The sequence below is a fragment of the Lucilia sericata genome, unplaced genomic scaffold (genome assembly GCF_015586225.1).
Source record: "Lucilia sericata isolate MDLA Ls3-8-SP2 unplaced genomic scaffold, ASM1558622v1 Contig002449F_arrow, whole genome shotgun sequence".
Taxonomy (NCBI): domain Eukaryota; kingdom Metazoa; phylum Arthropoda; class Insecta; order Diptera; family Calliphoridae; genus Lucilia; species Lucilia sericata.
The window spans coordinates 39,950-52,266 of NW_023996236.1; the positions used below are offsets into that span (position 1 = coordinate 39,950).

Here is a 12,317-nt window from a genome sequence, read left to right on the forward strand (position 1 = left end):
ATTTTTTTGCGTTTCAATTTGAAATTTTTTATATAAGGGGAAATAAATTAAAATAAACGTGAAAACAATTAAAAAGATTTTTTATTTAAATTTAAATGTTTTCTTTTAATTTTTGTTTATATTGACCGTTCGTTAAATGACTTTGGCTCTTGGCATTATTTTTGCATGTGTGTGTTTTGAAACTTTTCAGCTATTTCGTACAAATTTAGAAATTCTTGAAATTGTTTTAGGTTAAATTGAATTGGCTGCAAAAAGGTTTTATTTTGTATTTTAAAAGCCGGCCGTTTGAAATGTTTGTGTAGAATTTTGTGGTGTGTCTGCAAATGATTTTAATTTTAATTAAACATTTTTTATTTTTTATTTATTTAAATAAAGTTGATCTTTATTTATACTAGCAAATTATTTCCTTTTATTTTGATTTCACATATTGTCAACACTTAAACAATAACATAAGCTAACGGTATTTAGAAATTGTAAACAAAAAATATTAGTGCTGCCAAGTTTGATTTTTCTATGGAGAATATGAAATGTAAACAAACATCTTAAGTTAAAGTTTGTCATATAAAGCAAAAGAGTTTTGGTAGAAATAAAATGGTAAAACGTTAAAGAAAAAGTAAGCAAATAAAATGGAAACCAACTGAATGTTTCCGATTGGAAAAGAGAATCTAAAGCTCCCATTTGAAAATTATACAAACGAGTCTTGATTAAATTACTTTGCCACAGCAACTTCAGTAAGTATAAAAATAACAAATTGTTAAACCCTTGTCAAAATCGATATAAAACAAAGTAAAAGTAATCTATAAATGACATTTTAACTGAACAACCAATTAAATTCATTTATAATTCCAACCAGAAATGTTAATTTTCTATACAAAATTAAGAAATCTGCAATTAATCAAATATTAACTTTCAAAGTGCTCTATATATTTATTACAAAAACATAATTTCTATTATTAAATACAAAATACCGATAATAAATAGCTTTTTAATGAAAAAAAAATCTATAAGCTGTTTAAAAAATTACATTACTATTTAAATGATTTAAAATCTTGGGAATTCTTTAACAAAAAAACGTAAAAAGAAATATTTCCGTATTACAAAATCAAATATTTCATAACTTATGCATAACGTCATCATTATGAGTAGGTTACATCTTTCAGTTTTCTTTAAAAGTAAAAAAAAAAAAAAAATAAATTGTTAAAAGATTGGCAAAGTAAAAAAATACAAAATCATAACAAAGATTTATGGGTATTAAATGGATAAATATTAAAATCAAACCAATGGGCAGAGCAGGCCTCATAAATGATGAAAAAAAAGATTATGTTTATGATGATGGTGTAAAGAAAATGTTACAATGATGCCAACCAAGTACTTTATAAGAAAGAAAAAAAAGCTTTTTGAAAAATATGAGTAGGCGACCCCTTTAATGTATAAAAAAAAATCATGTCTAAACTCTTACTATATGAACTTTGTTTAGATTTATGGAAATTTGTGTTATTATGATTTTCTGTTTTATTATTATAACGGCTAACGTCAACACTTGATAGCCAAACAGCGCAATAGCTACCACACCATTATTAAAATGCTGCAAGTTTTTAAATTTTATTTTCTTTATTTTTCGGATAGCTCTGCTTGCTTCCGTGTTTTGATTTAATAAAAATTTATGCGTTCATTTTTTTATTTCTTAAACACTTCATTAAATTATGGTATTTTGTTGAGAAATTATGTGTGTGAATTTCCTAAAAAAAATGTATTTTTGTTTTGGGGAATGTTGTAATTTCGGTTTGAAAGATTTGAGTGGAAGCCTTTTAAAAAATGTTGAATTTGGCGCTTAAGTATTGTAGATGTTATTAATTTAGATTTGATAACACAGCTCCTAGTGGTTAATAAATAATTAATTTCTTAAAGTTTCGATCCGCAAAGTAAGACAGATTTTATATTTTTCCTTAATTTGAATGGTCTTTTTATACATTTCGCCCAGAGAGAGACCTTCTAACAAATTTAAACAAATTTGTTTTTGACGCATTCTTGAGAAAGTCTCAAGTCCCTTTAATTATATCATGAAAGAAGTTTGTACTAAGATGTCTGAGGGTTTTTATTGAGCTGCCAGCTACATTAAAGGTTTTGTATTGATTCTGTTTCCTCTAAACAACTTATAAAGAAATTTTTAATATGGTAGCCCATACGATCTGGCATGCGTCCTATCGTACAGTGTTTAGTAAGTATTCATGTAAGAAACCTTAATTTCTATCATTGACGATATGAGAGACCGAGAAAGACGGCATCAGAGCTTTTTGCAAATTTTGAAAGTATTTCACTCAAATTCCGATTTTCTGTCGATCGTATTCGATACCACAGCTATAGAAGTGTAGGGATCATCTGTTTAGGCATTCTTTCGGATCTTATTTCCCTGATTGTCCTTGTGTCCTAAAACCAAATAAATTCATTCGATGGCAAAAATTTCAGCATCATTTGAAACATCAGAAATGTAGGTATTTGCAAATAATTTTCTAATTTTGGTAATGTAATTATTTCATACATTACTTGGTAATGAGTGGCTTAACTGCGAAGCCGGGTAAGGACATTTGTAAAAAGTTATGTTTGGCCATAAGTAGTAAGTTATTCAATCAAAAAGTAAGATGTTCCACATTCCTCCAATATAACTCGTTTGTTCACCGGGTAAGAAAAAAGTGCATAACCCAACACAAGCACTAAACATTTTAAATAAAATTTGCAAAAGTAAGTAAAAATATACTAAATTTTCTTTAAAAAATTGTAATCACCTGTAAAAAACTTCTTCTAAAAACACACAAATTTCACAAACAAATCCAACAAAACTATAAATATTCCAAAAAAAACACTTGAAAATTATGTGTTAAAATGAAGAGAGATCACAAATATCCCAATAAACCAAACGATATTATAACGATATCGAAACGATATCACTTAGGTGATAAAAAATATCATAAGTGATAGTCGTTCTCGTATCGAGAACGATAGTATTTACGTACTAAATGGTACCTTTCCTTATGATATCATTTTTCCATAAAATTATGATATCGTTTTCGCTATCATAATTTCCAAAAATAATGATAGTTAAATCGCCTTTTTCAGTTTTTTTTCTATATGCTTTTTTATTCTTAAAATTTCATTTAAAACGCTATTTAACTTAATATTTCGCTATTATACATATAAAAAAGCCTGAAAAGGGAAGGATTGCATTCATTTGTACATATTTACATACATACATTAATACATATTTTAAAGTAATCATATTTTTCATCACATTATGCATTTTCTTGCAAATACCTGAAACTTTTCAAAATTACATACATGTCAACTTACCACAAAACTGAAGTATCGAACGAAATTCGCGTATTTATTTGGATTATTTATCAATAATTTAGTTGATTTTATTTTAATATCCTTTTTAGTTTTCTTATGTTCGAAAATTTTATTGAAATTATTTTTATGTTTGAAGTTTTTTTCAAATGTTTGTATTTTCTTAATTTTTTTATTGGAAACAAAATAATATAAAACGATATTATAATAATATCGTTTTAAATAACGAAATATGATATCATAATCGCCCTTTAAAAGCAATACCGTTTTCGCTATCATATCGTTCTTTGGTTTATTGGGATGTTTAGATAAATGTAAATAATTTACATACAAGTTATAAAAATAAATTCTTGTACAATTTTACAGTGGTGTTTTTCTATTTTTTTCTTATTCGAGTTATTTTTAAATATCCGGAACACAGATGTAACGTTGTAAAACAACAAAATACCAAACAAAACAAGAGTGAAGAAAAATTGAAAATAAAACAACAACAACAACAAGATAGTACACAAAAGAGAAAAACTAAATTGAAAATACAAAACAGTTTGGCGGTATTGAAAAAGAAGACAACGATGGATAAATACAAGATGAAATAAATAGTTATTAAAAAATGAATACAAAAGTGGGCAGAAGAAGGAGGTGGTTGAATTTTTAAAAGAAAATTTCAAGAAATTTCTTAAAAATAGATGGTATATAGGTATTTCTTAAATTTTAAACATTTCAAATAAACGGTACATTTGCAACATACATATCTCACAAAAATACAACAACAATAAAAAAATCATGATAATCAACATTAGCAACATTATTATTATCATTCACTGATGCATCACACTGTAATGAATTTTGTTGTTGTTGTTGCATTAGTTGTTATTATTGTTTGCAATCAAAAGTCTTTTTTTATGTTTGCATGTTTGTGTATCTATCAATAATACCAGAATGAAGGTGGAAAACAAACGGGCCAACATAAAAAGACGAGCGAGAAAGAGCAAAAAAAACAGAAAAACAACATAGAGAAGAGAGAAGCAAATAGACAGACAACCATACAAACACACAAAAAAAATGCAATAAGAAAATACAAAACATAAGGAAAATGTAACAAAATACAAATGAAAAAGTATAAAAAATTGTTGTACAAAAAAAAAGTGGTATATTAAAATTTAACAAAAATTTACTTTACCCAATAAACCAAACGATATTATAACGATATCGAAACGATATCACTTAGGTGATAAAAAATATCATAAGTGATAGTCGTTCTCGTATCGAGAACGATAGTATTTACGTACTAAATGGTACCTTTCCTTATGATATCATTTTTCCATAAAATTATGATATCGTTTTCGCTATCATAATTTCCAAAAATAATGATAGTTAAATCGCCTTTTTCAGTTTTTTTTCTATATGCTTTTTTATTCTTAAAATTTCATTTAAAACGCTATTTAACTTAATATTTCGCTATTATACATATAAAAAAGCCTGAAAAGGGAAGGATTGCATTCATTTGTACATATTTACATACATACATTAATACATATTTTAAAGTAATCATATTTTTCATCACATTATGCATTTTCTTGCAAATACCTGAAACTTTTCAAAATTACATACATGTCAACTTACCACAAAACTGAAGTATCGAACGAAATTCGCGTATTTATTTGGATTATTTATCAATAATTTAGTTGATTTTATTTTAATATCCTTTTTAGTTTTCTTATGTTCGAAAATTTTATTGAAATTATTTTTATGTTTGAAGTTTTTTTCAAATGTTTGTATTTTCTTAATTTTTTTATTGGAAACAAAATAATATAAAACGATATTATAATAATATCGTTTTAAATAACGAAATATGATATCATAATCGCCCTTTAAAAGCAATACCGTTTTCGCTATCATATCGTTCTTTGGTTTATTGGGTATCCATTAGTTATTATTGCCTTAGGCTAATCCAAAAGTAATCCTGGGAAATTGTTTAAATTATAATCCACTAGAAAGGTTTTATTTGTTGTAACATTTTTTTCACACATTCTTTAGGTTTTATTTGTTAAAATTTTAGCACTTTGTATACACGTCTGCTTTTTTTTTGGTTTCTGGTTAAAGAAATTTTGTTTAACTTTTTTCCTTGCTTTTTTCACTAAGTATATTTTTCTTATTTCTCTTAAATATTTGTTTTAATTATTATTTTTGTTTTATAATTTTAGCACCGTATTTTTTTATGTTTATTTTAGCATTTCTGTAATTTTTTTGCGTTTACGTTTGTGTTAATATAAATTGCAAAAATAGAAAAACAACACGATACCGCTTTTTCCAAAAATCTTTTTTCGGACAAACATAACGAACGACGGCGCGTAGATGACTGAAAAATTCCAATTGTTAGAGACCTGCGCCGACCAAATAGAGCCAACCGTCGTCGGCTGTCAATATAAATTTTGGCAAGCGGCTTAAAAACGGCGTTGTTTTTGACATAAGGTGTGTGTTGCCATATGTAAAGATATTTCGAAAGTTTTTTGACATTAAAAGTTTTATCAAAATAGAGTATTTATTTTAAAATTTTGATGACGAACAAATAGAAAATTTACTGTAAACTTTCGAAAAAAGAAATTTAACGAAAAAATTATTGAAAAAGAAATAAAATAAAAATTTATAAAATTTTAAAGTGAAAATTTTTAAAATTTTTTTAAAATATAAAAATTGCAAAAAAAAAATTGAAATTTTCTATGAAAAATTTGCAAAAAATTATTTAAAAATAGAAAATATCTAATACTTTCTAAAGAAAAGACAAATTTCGAAACTTCTAAAGAGCGAAAAATTTATAAAAAATTTCCTACAAATTGCAAATAGTTTAAAAAGCGGACAATTTAATATATATACATATACATACTTTTTTTATTAAAAATTTCGAATAAAAAAAAGTTATTGAAAATCTGTTAAATTGAAAATTTTCTAGAAATTAATTTTTTTAAAGAAAAACAAAATAAAATATTAAAAAATTATTGAAAATTTTCTAAAAACTTATTAAATTTCTTCTAAAACAAATTAAAATTTTTTAAAACTAAAAAAGTTTACGAAATTTTTTTATCTAGAAATTATAAAGAAGTTTTTTTAAATTAAAAAATTTTCTAAAATTAAAAAAATTGTTAGAATAATTTTTCATAGAGTAGATAATATAAATAAAATTTTCTGAAAATATCATATTTTCTAAAATTACGAAACTTTATAGTGCTTTTCTAGAATTACAATATTTAATAAAAGCTTTTCTTTATAAATTTCAATATTTTACAAAAAATTTAGAATGACTTTTTCAATTGTAGCAAATTTAACGAAACTGTCATACATATTTAGTAACTGTCATACATATTTAACTAAAGTTCTCTAAAATTAGAAAATGTATGTAAATGTTTGCAATATCTAAAATATTTTTCGAAAATTTTCTTAATTTAGAATACGAAAATTTTCTAAAATTTTAATATTTAACGAAAACTTTTGAAAATTATAAAATTTACAATATTTCCAATAGTAGACGGAATTTTCTAAAAATATAAATAAAAATATTTAACGAAACATTTTCAAATTATTTCCAAAATGAATATTGGAAAATTAAAGAAATCTTTTCCAATATTAAAAAATTTCTAAAATTTGAATATGTAACGAAAATTTTAATATAAATCTAATATCTAAAAATTCAAAGAAGATTTTCTAAAACTAGAATATTTATCGAAAATTTCAATATTTGACAATAATTTTCTAAGAAAATAAAAATGTTCTAGAATTAGTTTAACAAAAAATTTCGAAATGTCAAAAACATTTTCTAAATTTAGAAAATGTAACTAAAGTTTTCTTTGAAAAACAAAATTAAAATTTTTATCAAAATTGAAAATTGTAAAAAATTTTACATTTACTAAATTTAAAATAAATTTAAAAAAAAAAATTCAAAAAACTAGAAAATTTTACAAACGTTTTCTAAACAAAAAATAATTTCTAAAAATTATTAAATATTTTTATTTTTTGAAAACTTACATAAACTAACTCTATTTGAAAAATAAAGGAAAATTAATTGCAATTTTTTTAAAAAAATATATTTTAGAAAATTTTCTAAAATATTTATGTTTTTGTATTTTATCAAAAATTTTCTACAAAAATATATTATCTAACTTTTTCTTAAAATTTTCAATGAAGAAATTTTTAAATGTTTCATTCATTCCAAACTACAATAAAATCCGTTTGGTTTTAACAAGTTTTCGTAATTTATTTAAACAACTTTTATTTATTTTTCTAAATTAAACCTATTTCTTTTTAATATATTTCATATATTTCTTAGCATTGAAATTATCCTCCACTTCTTCAACAATCTTAACCTTCTTGCGTGGTTTACGTGCTTCGAGACGGGCTTTACGTTCAGCTTCAGTTAAAGTACTCAAGTCTAGAGGTAACTGCAATGTAAGAAAAAAATTCAATAAGAAATAAATATTTGGTATGATGTATATATAATATACTGTAATAAAACAATAATTAAAAATTCATAATTTATAAAGCAAGATGCACTTTGATGCACCTTGCTATCAATAAGCCTATATTTTAAAAGTAACACATACATACATATATTTAGCTTCCACATTTTACGTACAGAAAACACTAAACCGTCCTCCCTGTTTAGGGAAGTTTGCAAAATAATTATCATCCGTGAAACTTGACGTATTCAGTTGTTATATACTTAAGAGAAAGCTGATGTATGTTTATTAAAAAGTACTTCTAAAGATTTTAATAGATTTTTCAAAATAAGGATGATGAGAAAACAAATCTTCCACCTTGTGCTAATTGCATTCTCTAACGGTTTAGCATAGTTTTAATAGTTTAAAAAAGTTCACATGAATATATTGGCTTCCAGTTCCCGGCATTTTCCAAAACAAATTTGTCATATTTTAAGCTATTATTCGGAACAGCTACCATAAGGAAACTAAATTTTTTCCCGTTTTTTTGTGATTTACCTTGACAATTTTTCTTGGTTCACTATAACGTATATTAATAGTAGAGCCATCGGGTAGAACCACCACCGTGGGATATTGACGTGCATAAATGGAGCGATGTAATCTTGTTACTGCGGCCGATGCTGAAGAAATTTGTCGTAATTGTTGTTGGACAACTGGGGAAATGTACTTCAGTAACATTTTTAATTCACAAAATATAAATTAAAACAGATTTATTAAAAATAAAATTCTGTGAACAAATCACAATGCTTATGAAATAAACTACACAATATAAAAGGAAAGTTGAAAAAGAAATGTCAAAAATTGTCAGTATCAACAGCTGTTTAACAATAACGAATAAAAATATTCGCAAGTGGTGCCAAGTTTTTCCAAAAAGTAAACATAATTACAACAAATTAAAAAAGATCCAATACAAATTTTATAAGATTAATTAATCAACCAATATAATTGACATTTTTATTATTTAAATTATTTTCACAAGTTATTTTTTGTTTTTAAGTAGGTTTACTTTTTAAATACATAAACAAAATACAACCCTGCTTTTTAGCTCAACTCGTTATTTTTGTTTTTTATTCTTTTTCTACTCGTTGTTATTTGACAGTAAATAAATTGTCATTTGTAGGTCTCTGACAAGTTGTGAGTGCAATTTTCTTCTTTGGTAATATAATTTTAGTGTTTTTTACAAAATATTTTATATTATTATTAAAAAACTAGCAAAGTTCTTAGGAATTCCTGTGCAAAAGATAGTAATAAATAAATTTAACTAAAGAAAAGTATTATAATTATTGTATAATGCAAAATTTAACAGCGGCAAAAAATCGTTCATGTTTTGCAAAGCCTTGTGCCAAATTACATAATTCCTTTTACTAAAGAAATTTAATGCAAAAAGACTTAATATTACGTTAACAAATATGATTTAAAAGAAGCTTAACAGCTTTAAGACTAATAATATTCAGCTTAAACTAGTAATTTTGCTGCACCAGAAATTAGAAAATTGATTTTCCTTAAATTATTACATAACCTCAAAATTATTTATTAATTATTTTATTTTTTCCTTAGCTCTTGAAAACATATAAAAATGGCAGCACGTCGCGTTGCACAATCCTCCATTAACTGGTCTGCTTTGGCCGAGCGTGTCCCCGCCAACCAAAAGGCCAACTTTGCCGCCTTCAAATCCAAGTCGGATGTTTACATGCGCGCTGTCTTGGCCAATCCCGAGAACCCACCAAAAATCGATTGGGCTCACTACAAGAAATTGGTCCCCATTCCCGGATTGGTTGACAGTTTCCAAAAGCAATACGAAGCCGTTAAGGTACCCTACCCAGCTGACAATGTCACCTCTCAGGTTGAGGCTCAAGCTAAGGAAACCAAGGCTGAAATCGATAACTTCAAGAAGAGCTCTGAAGCCCGCATTGCTCAATTGCAAAAGGAAATCGATCATTTGAAATCGTTGTTGCCATTCGAGCAAATGACCATGGAAGATTACCGCGATTCATTCCCCGATTTGGCTTTGGATCCCGTCAACCGTCCCACTTTCTGGCCTCACACCCCTGAAGAGCAAGTCGGTTATGTATCCAAGGAAATGGAAGCCGCTCGTGCTGCTCATGAACACTAGAGAGCCGGTGGATATTTGGGTGTAGATTTATTTTAAGTTGTGAAGTTTTGTTTTCAAAATAAAAAAAAGTAGTTTTGTAACTCTTGAGTTTAAAAAAATCGAGGGTTCAAAACAAATTCGTTAATTACAATGCGAATTAATTAAAAGAAAAATTACACAGTATGTGAAACGATAATTTAACATCAATAAAAAACATTCTCCAAAAATCTATTTAAAGTATTTTTTTTAATTGTTTCGGAGGATATTTCACAGGATTAGAAGCTTTGAAGGCTGTTTCTTTAGTTCCCTACTGAGAACAATTATAGTTGAATACTTGAAAATAATCTACATAGACCTTAATATTTTCATAATATCTTGATTATCGGCCGATAATCACTTATTAATGTTCATGAGCCGGAAAATCAATATCTACTGATAATTTTTACACTGCAAAAATATTAATACTTTACAATGTAGTTCAATCAATAATTTTAAAGTTTCTTTTTTATTTATAATTATAACAGTTAAATAAGATTTTATTTAGAAAAAGAACATCATTATCAATTAATGGTAGAAACAGTATTATCCGAATATTTTCATTTTACTGCAATACCATATCTGCATAAATATGGAGCATTCAGCATTTATATATGTCATAAGTCAACCATAGCGGTCAAAAGCAATGATGGTAACTACTTTCAGCAAAAATCGCGAAATGAGTGCCAATTATAGTAAAATATAACTAAATATGCAAGCATTTTAAAACAACTGTTTAACATTTCATGAAAAATAATCATATTTATTTCTATTTAAAGTCATTTCTGATGATAACTTTACAATTCCTTATATTACAAATCTTAAGATTTATAAAATTTTCTAATCTTGAAAAAACGCTGTACTAGCATCACTGAACAGCTGATTCCCATAGGGAAGCCCTTTTTTATTTGTGTATTTTTTACCAAGTTCTTTTTATATATTTTTTTAATTTTATTTTAATATACTTTTAACTTAAATTTGTTATAAATAATAGAAATAAAACAACGCGAATACGAATAATACATATTTTTTATAAAAACAAAAATTTCTATAATATAATAAAAAGAAACAAATCAAAGCAACATCCATGAGTAAGCACTTTGCGACAATAAAGAAATCTTCAATTTTATTTTATTAACCATCCCAGGCGAGGATATAGATTTTTAAACTGCGACTTCCTTTACTGGATGTTGCATGAACTACTTAACCATTTTGCTGTGCAATCGTAAACCACCAACGATGCTCTCACGCCGGAGCAAAGATAAACAGACAGCACACAAAGAGGGCGTTGTGGGGAAGTATGTCAAGAAGGAGACTCCTCCCGAAATACCCGTCATAAATGTTTGGTCTTTCGATGATCAACGTACAAAACAGAAATCAAAGACTTTACAGAGATGTGCTTCGGCCTCGCCCAGTTGCGATGGCGTTGGTGGTGTTGGTACTGTAGGTGGTAGGGGACGTTCGGGTAGTGTTAGTCGTAATACCTATACCGATACACAGCCGGACTATTATCATGCTCGTAGAGCAAAATCTCAATTACCACCCTCCACGAACTCAATGCGTTCAACTTTGCCTCAACCACCACAATCAACACAGCCAACGAGGCGTATGCCGCAGTATCAACAGCAGCATCATCCGTCGCCCATAACCTCACATTCGTTTTATTCGACTAACAATTTAGAAATGTCACCGGGTCATAGTCACAACAACAACAATAATTTGAGCAGCAGTAGCAGTAATTATGTGAATATAGAGCAGATCGATCGTATGCGTCGCCAGCAATCGTCTCCGCTGCAGCATTCACAATCAAGTTACTTTCAACGCAGCTATTCGTCCAATCAAAAGCATGCCAATTCTTTTGATGGTCATACTAATATGATGAGAGAACGTTTGGATTCTATGCAGTCGAATATGTTGAAATTGCCTAGGGGAGCTACACCAAGACCTCAAACACCACCTCATCATTATCAACAACAACAGCAGCAGCAACATCACCAATTGCAACAGCAGCAACAACAACATCATCAACATCCTCCCTTAACACAAACCTATTCCTCCGAATCGTGTCCCATTTATGAGAATCCATTTCGTGTGTCAAATACTCTCCTACCGCCTTCCTTAACTATGGCCGAATCACAAATGTCCTTGTCCACACATGGCAATCGTTCAGAGTCGCCTATTTATAGTAACACCACCTCAATGGCCAGTAACATAAATCATACACATCATCAACAGTATCAACATTATCAACCTCTACAGCATCAAATCCATCAGCAGCCACATCATAATTATAATCAGAATAACAATTCTAATACAAACCAAATGATGTCTTCTTATGATCTCAGCTCACGTGCAAA

At 27.3% G+C, this 12,317-nt stretch overlaps 3 protein-coding genes across 5 annotated transcripts; 2 read left to right on the top strand and 1 right to left on the bottom strand.

Moving 5' to 3' along the window:
• Positions 1-7,578: 7,578 nt before the first annotated feature.
• LOC119613943 (39S ribosomal protein L55, mitochondrial) lies at positions 7,579-8,615 on the bottom strand. The gene is made up of 2 exons (XM_037970013.1): positions 8,331-8,615; positions 7,579-7,775 (listed from the first exon to the last, which is right to left on the bottom strand). The coding sequence occupies exons 1-2, from the start codon at positions 8,508-8,510 to the stop codon at positions 7,629-7,631; spliced, it is 327 nt and encodes a 108-aa protein (XP_037825941.1). The 5' UTR covers positions 8,511-8,615; the 3' UTR covers positions 7,579-7,628.
• Positions 8,616-8,853: 238 nt separating this feature from the next.
• On the top strand, positions 8,854-10,155 carry LOC119613944 (ATP synthase subunit d, mitochondrial). 3 transcript variants are annotated; one of them, XM_037970016.1, is made up of 2 exons: positions 8,854-8,966; positions 9,390-10,155. In XM_037970016.1, exon 2 carries the CDS (start codon positions 9,409-9,411, stop codon positions 9,943-9,945), a length of 537 nt encoding a protein of 178 aa, XP_037825944.1. In that variant the 5' UTR covers positions 8,854-8,966; positions 9,390-9,408; the 3' UTR covers positions 9,946-10,155. The 3 variants fall into 3 exon arrangements, with proteins under 3 accessions (XP_037825944.1, XP_037825942.1, XP_037825945.1); XM_037970014.1 differs by having other exon boundaries at positions 8,914-8,988; XM_037970017.1 differs by having other exon boundaries at positions 8,963-9,076.
• Positions 10,156-10,818: 663 nt separating this feature from the next.
• LOC119613942 (scaffold protein salvador-like) lies at positions 10,819-12,312 on the top strand (the record flags this gene model as incomplete). The annotated part of the gene is made up of 2 exons (XM_037970012.1): positions 10,819-11,051; positions 11,108-12,312. A coding segment is annotated over exon 2 (1,158 nt), but the record flags the coding sequence as incomplete, so codon positions are not given.
• Positions 12,313-12,317: the final 5 nt, after the last annotated feature.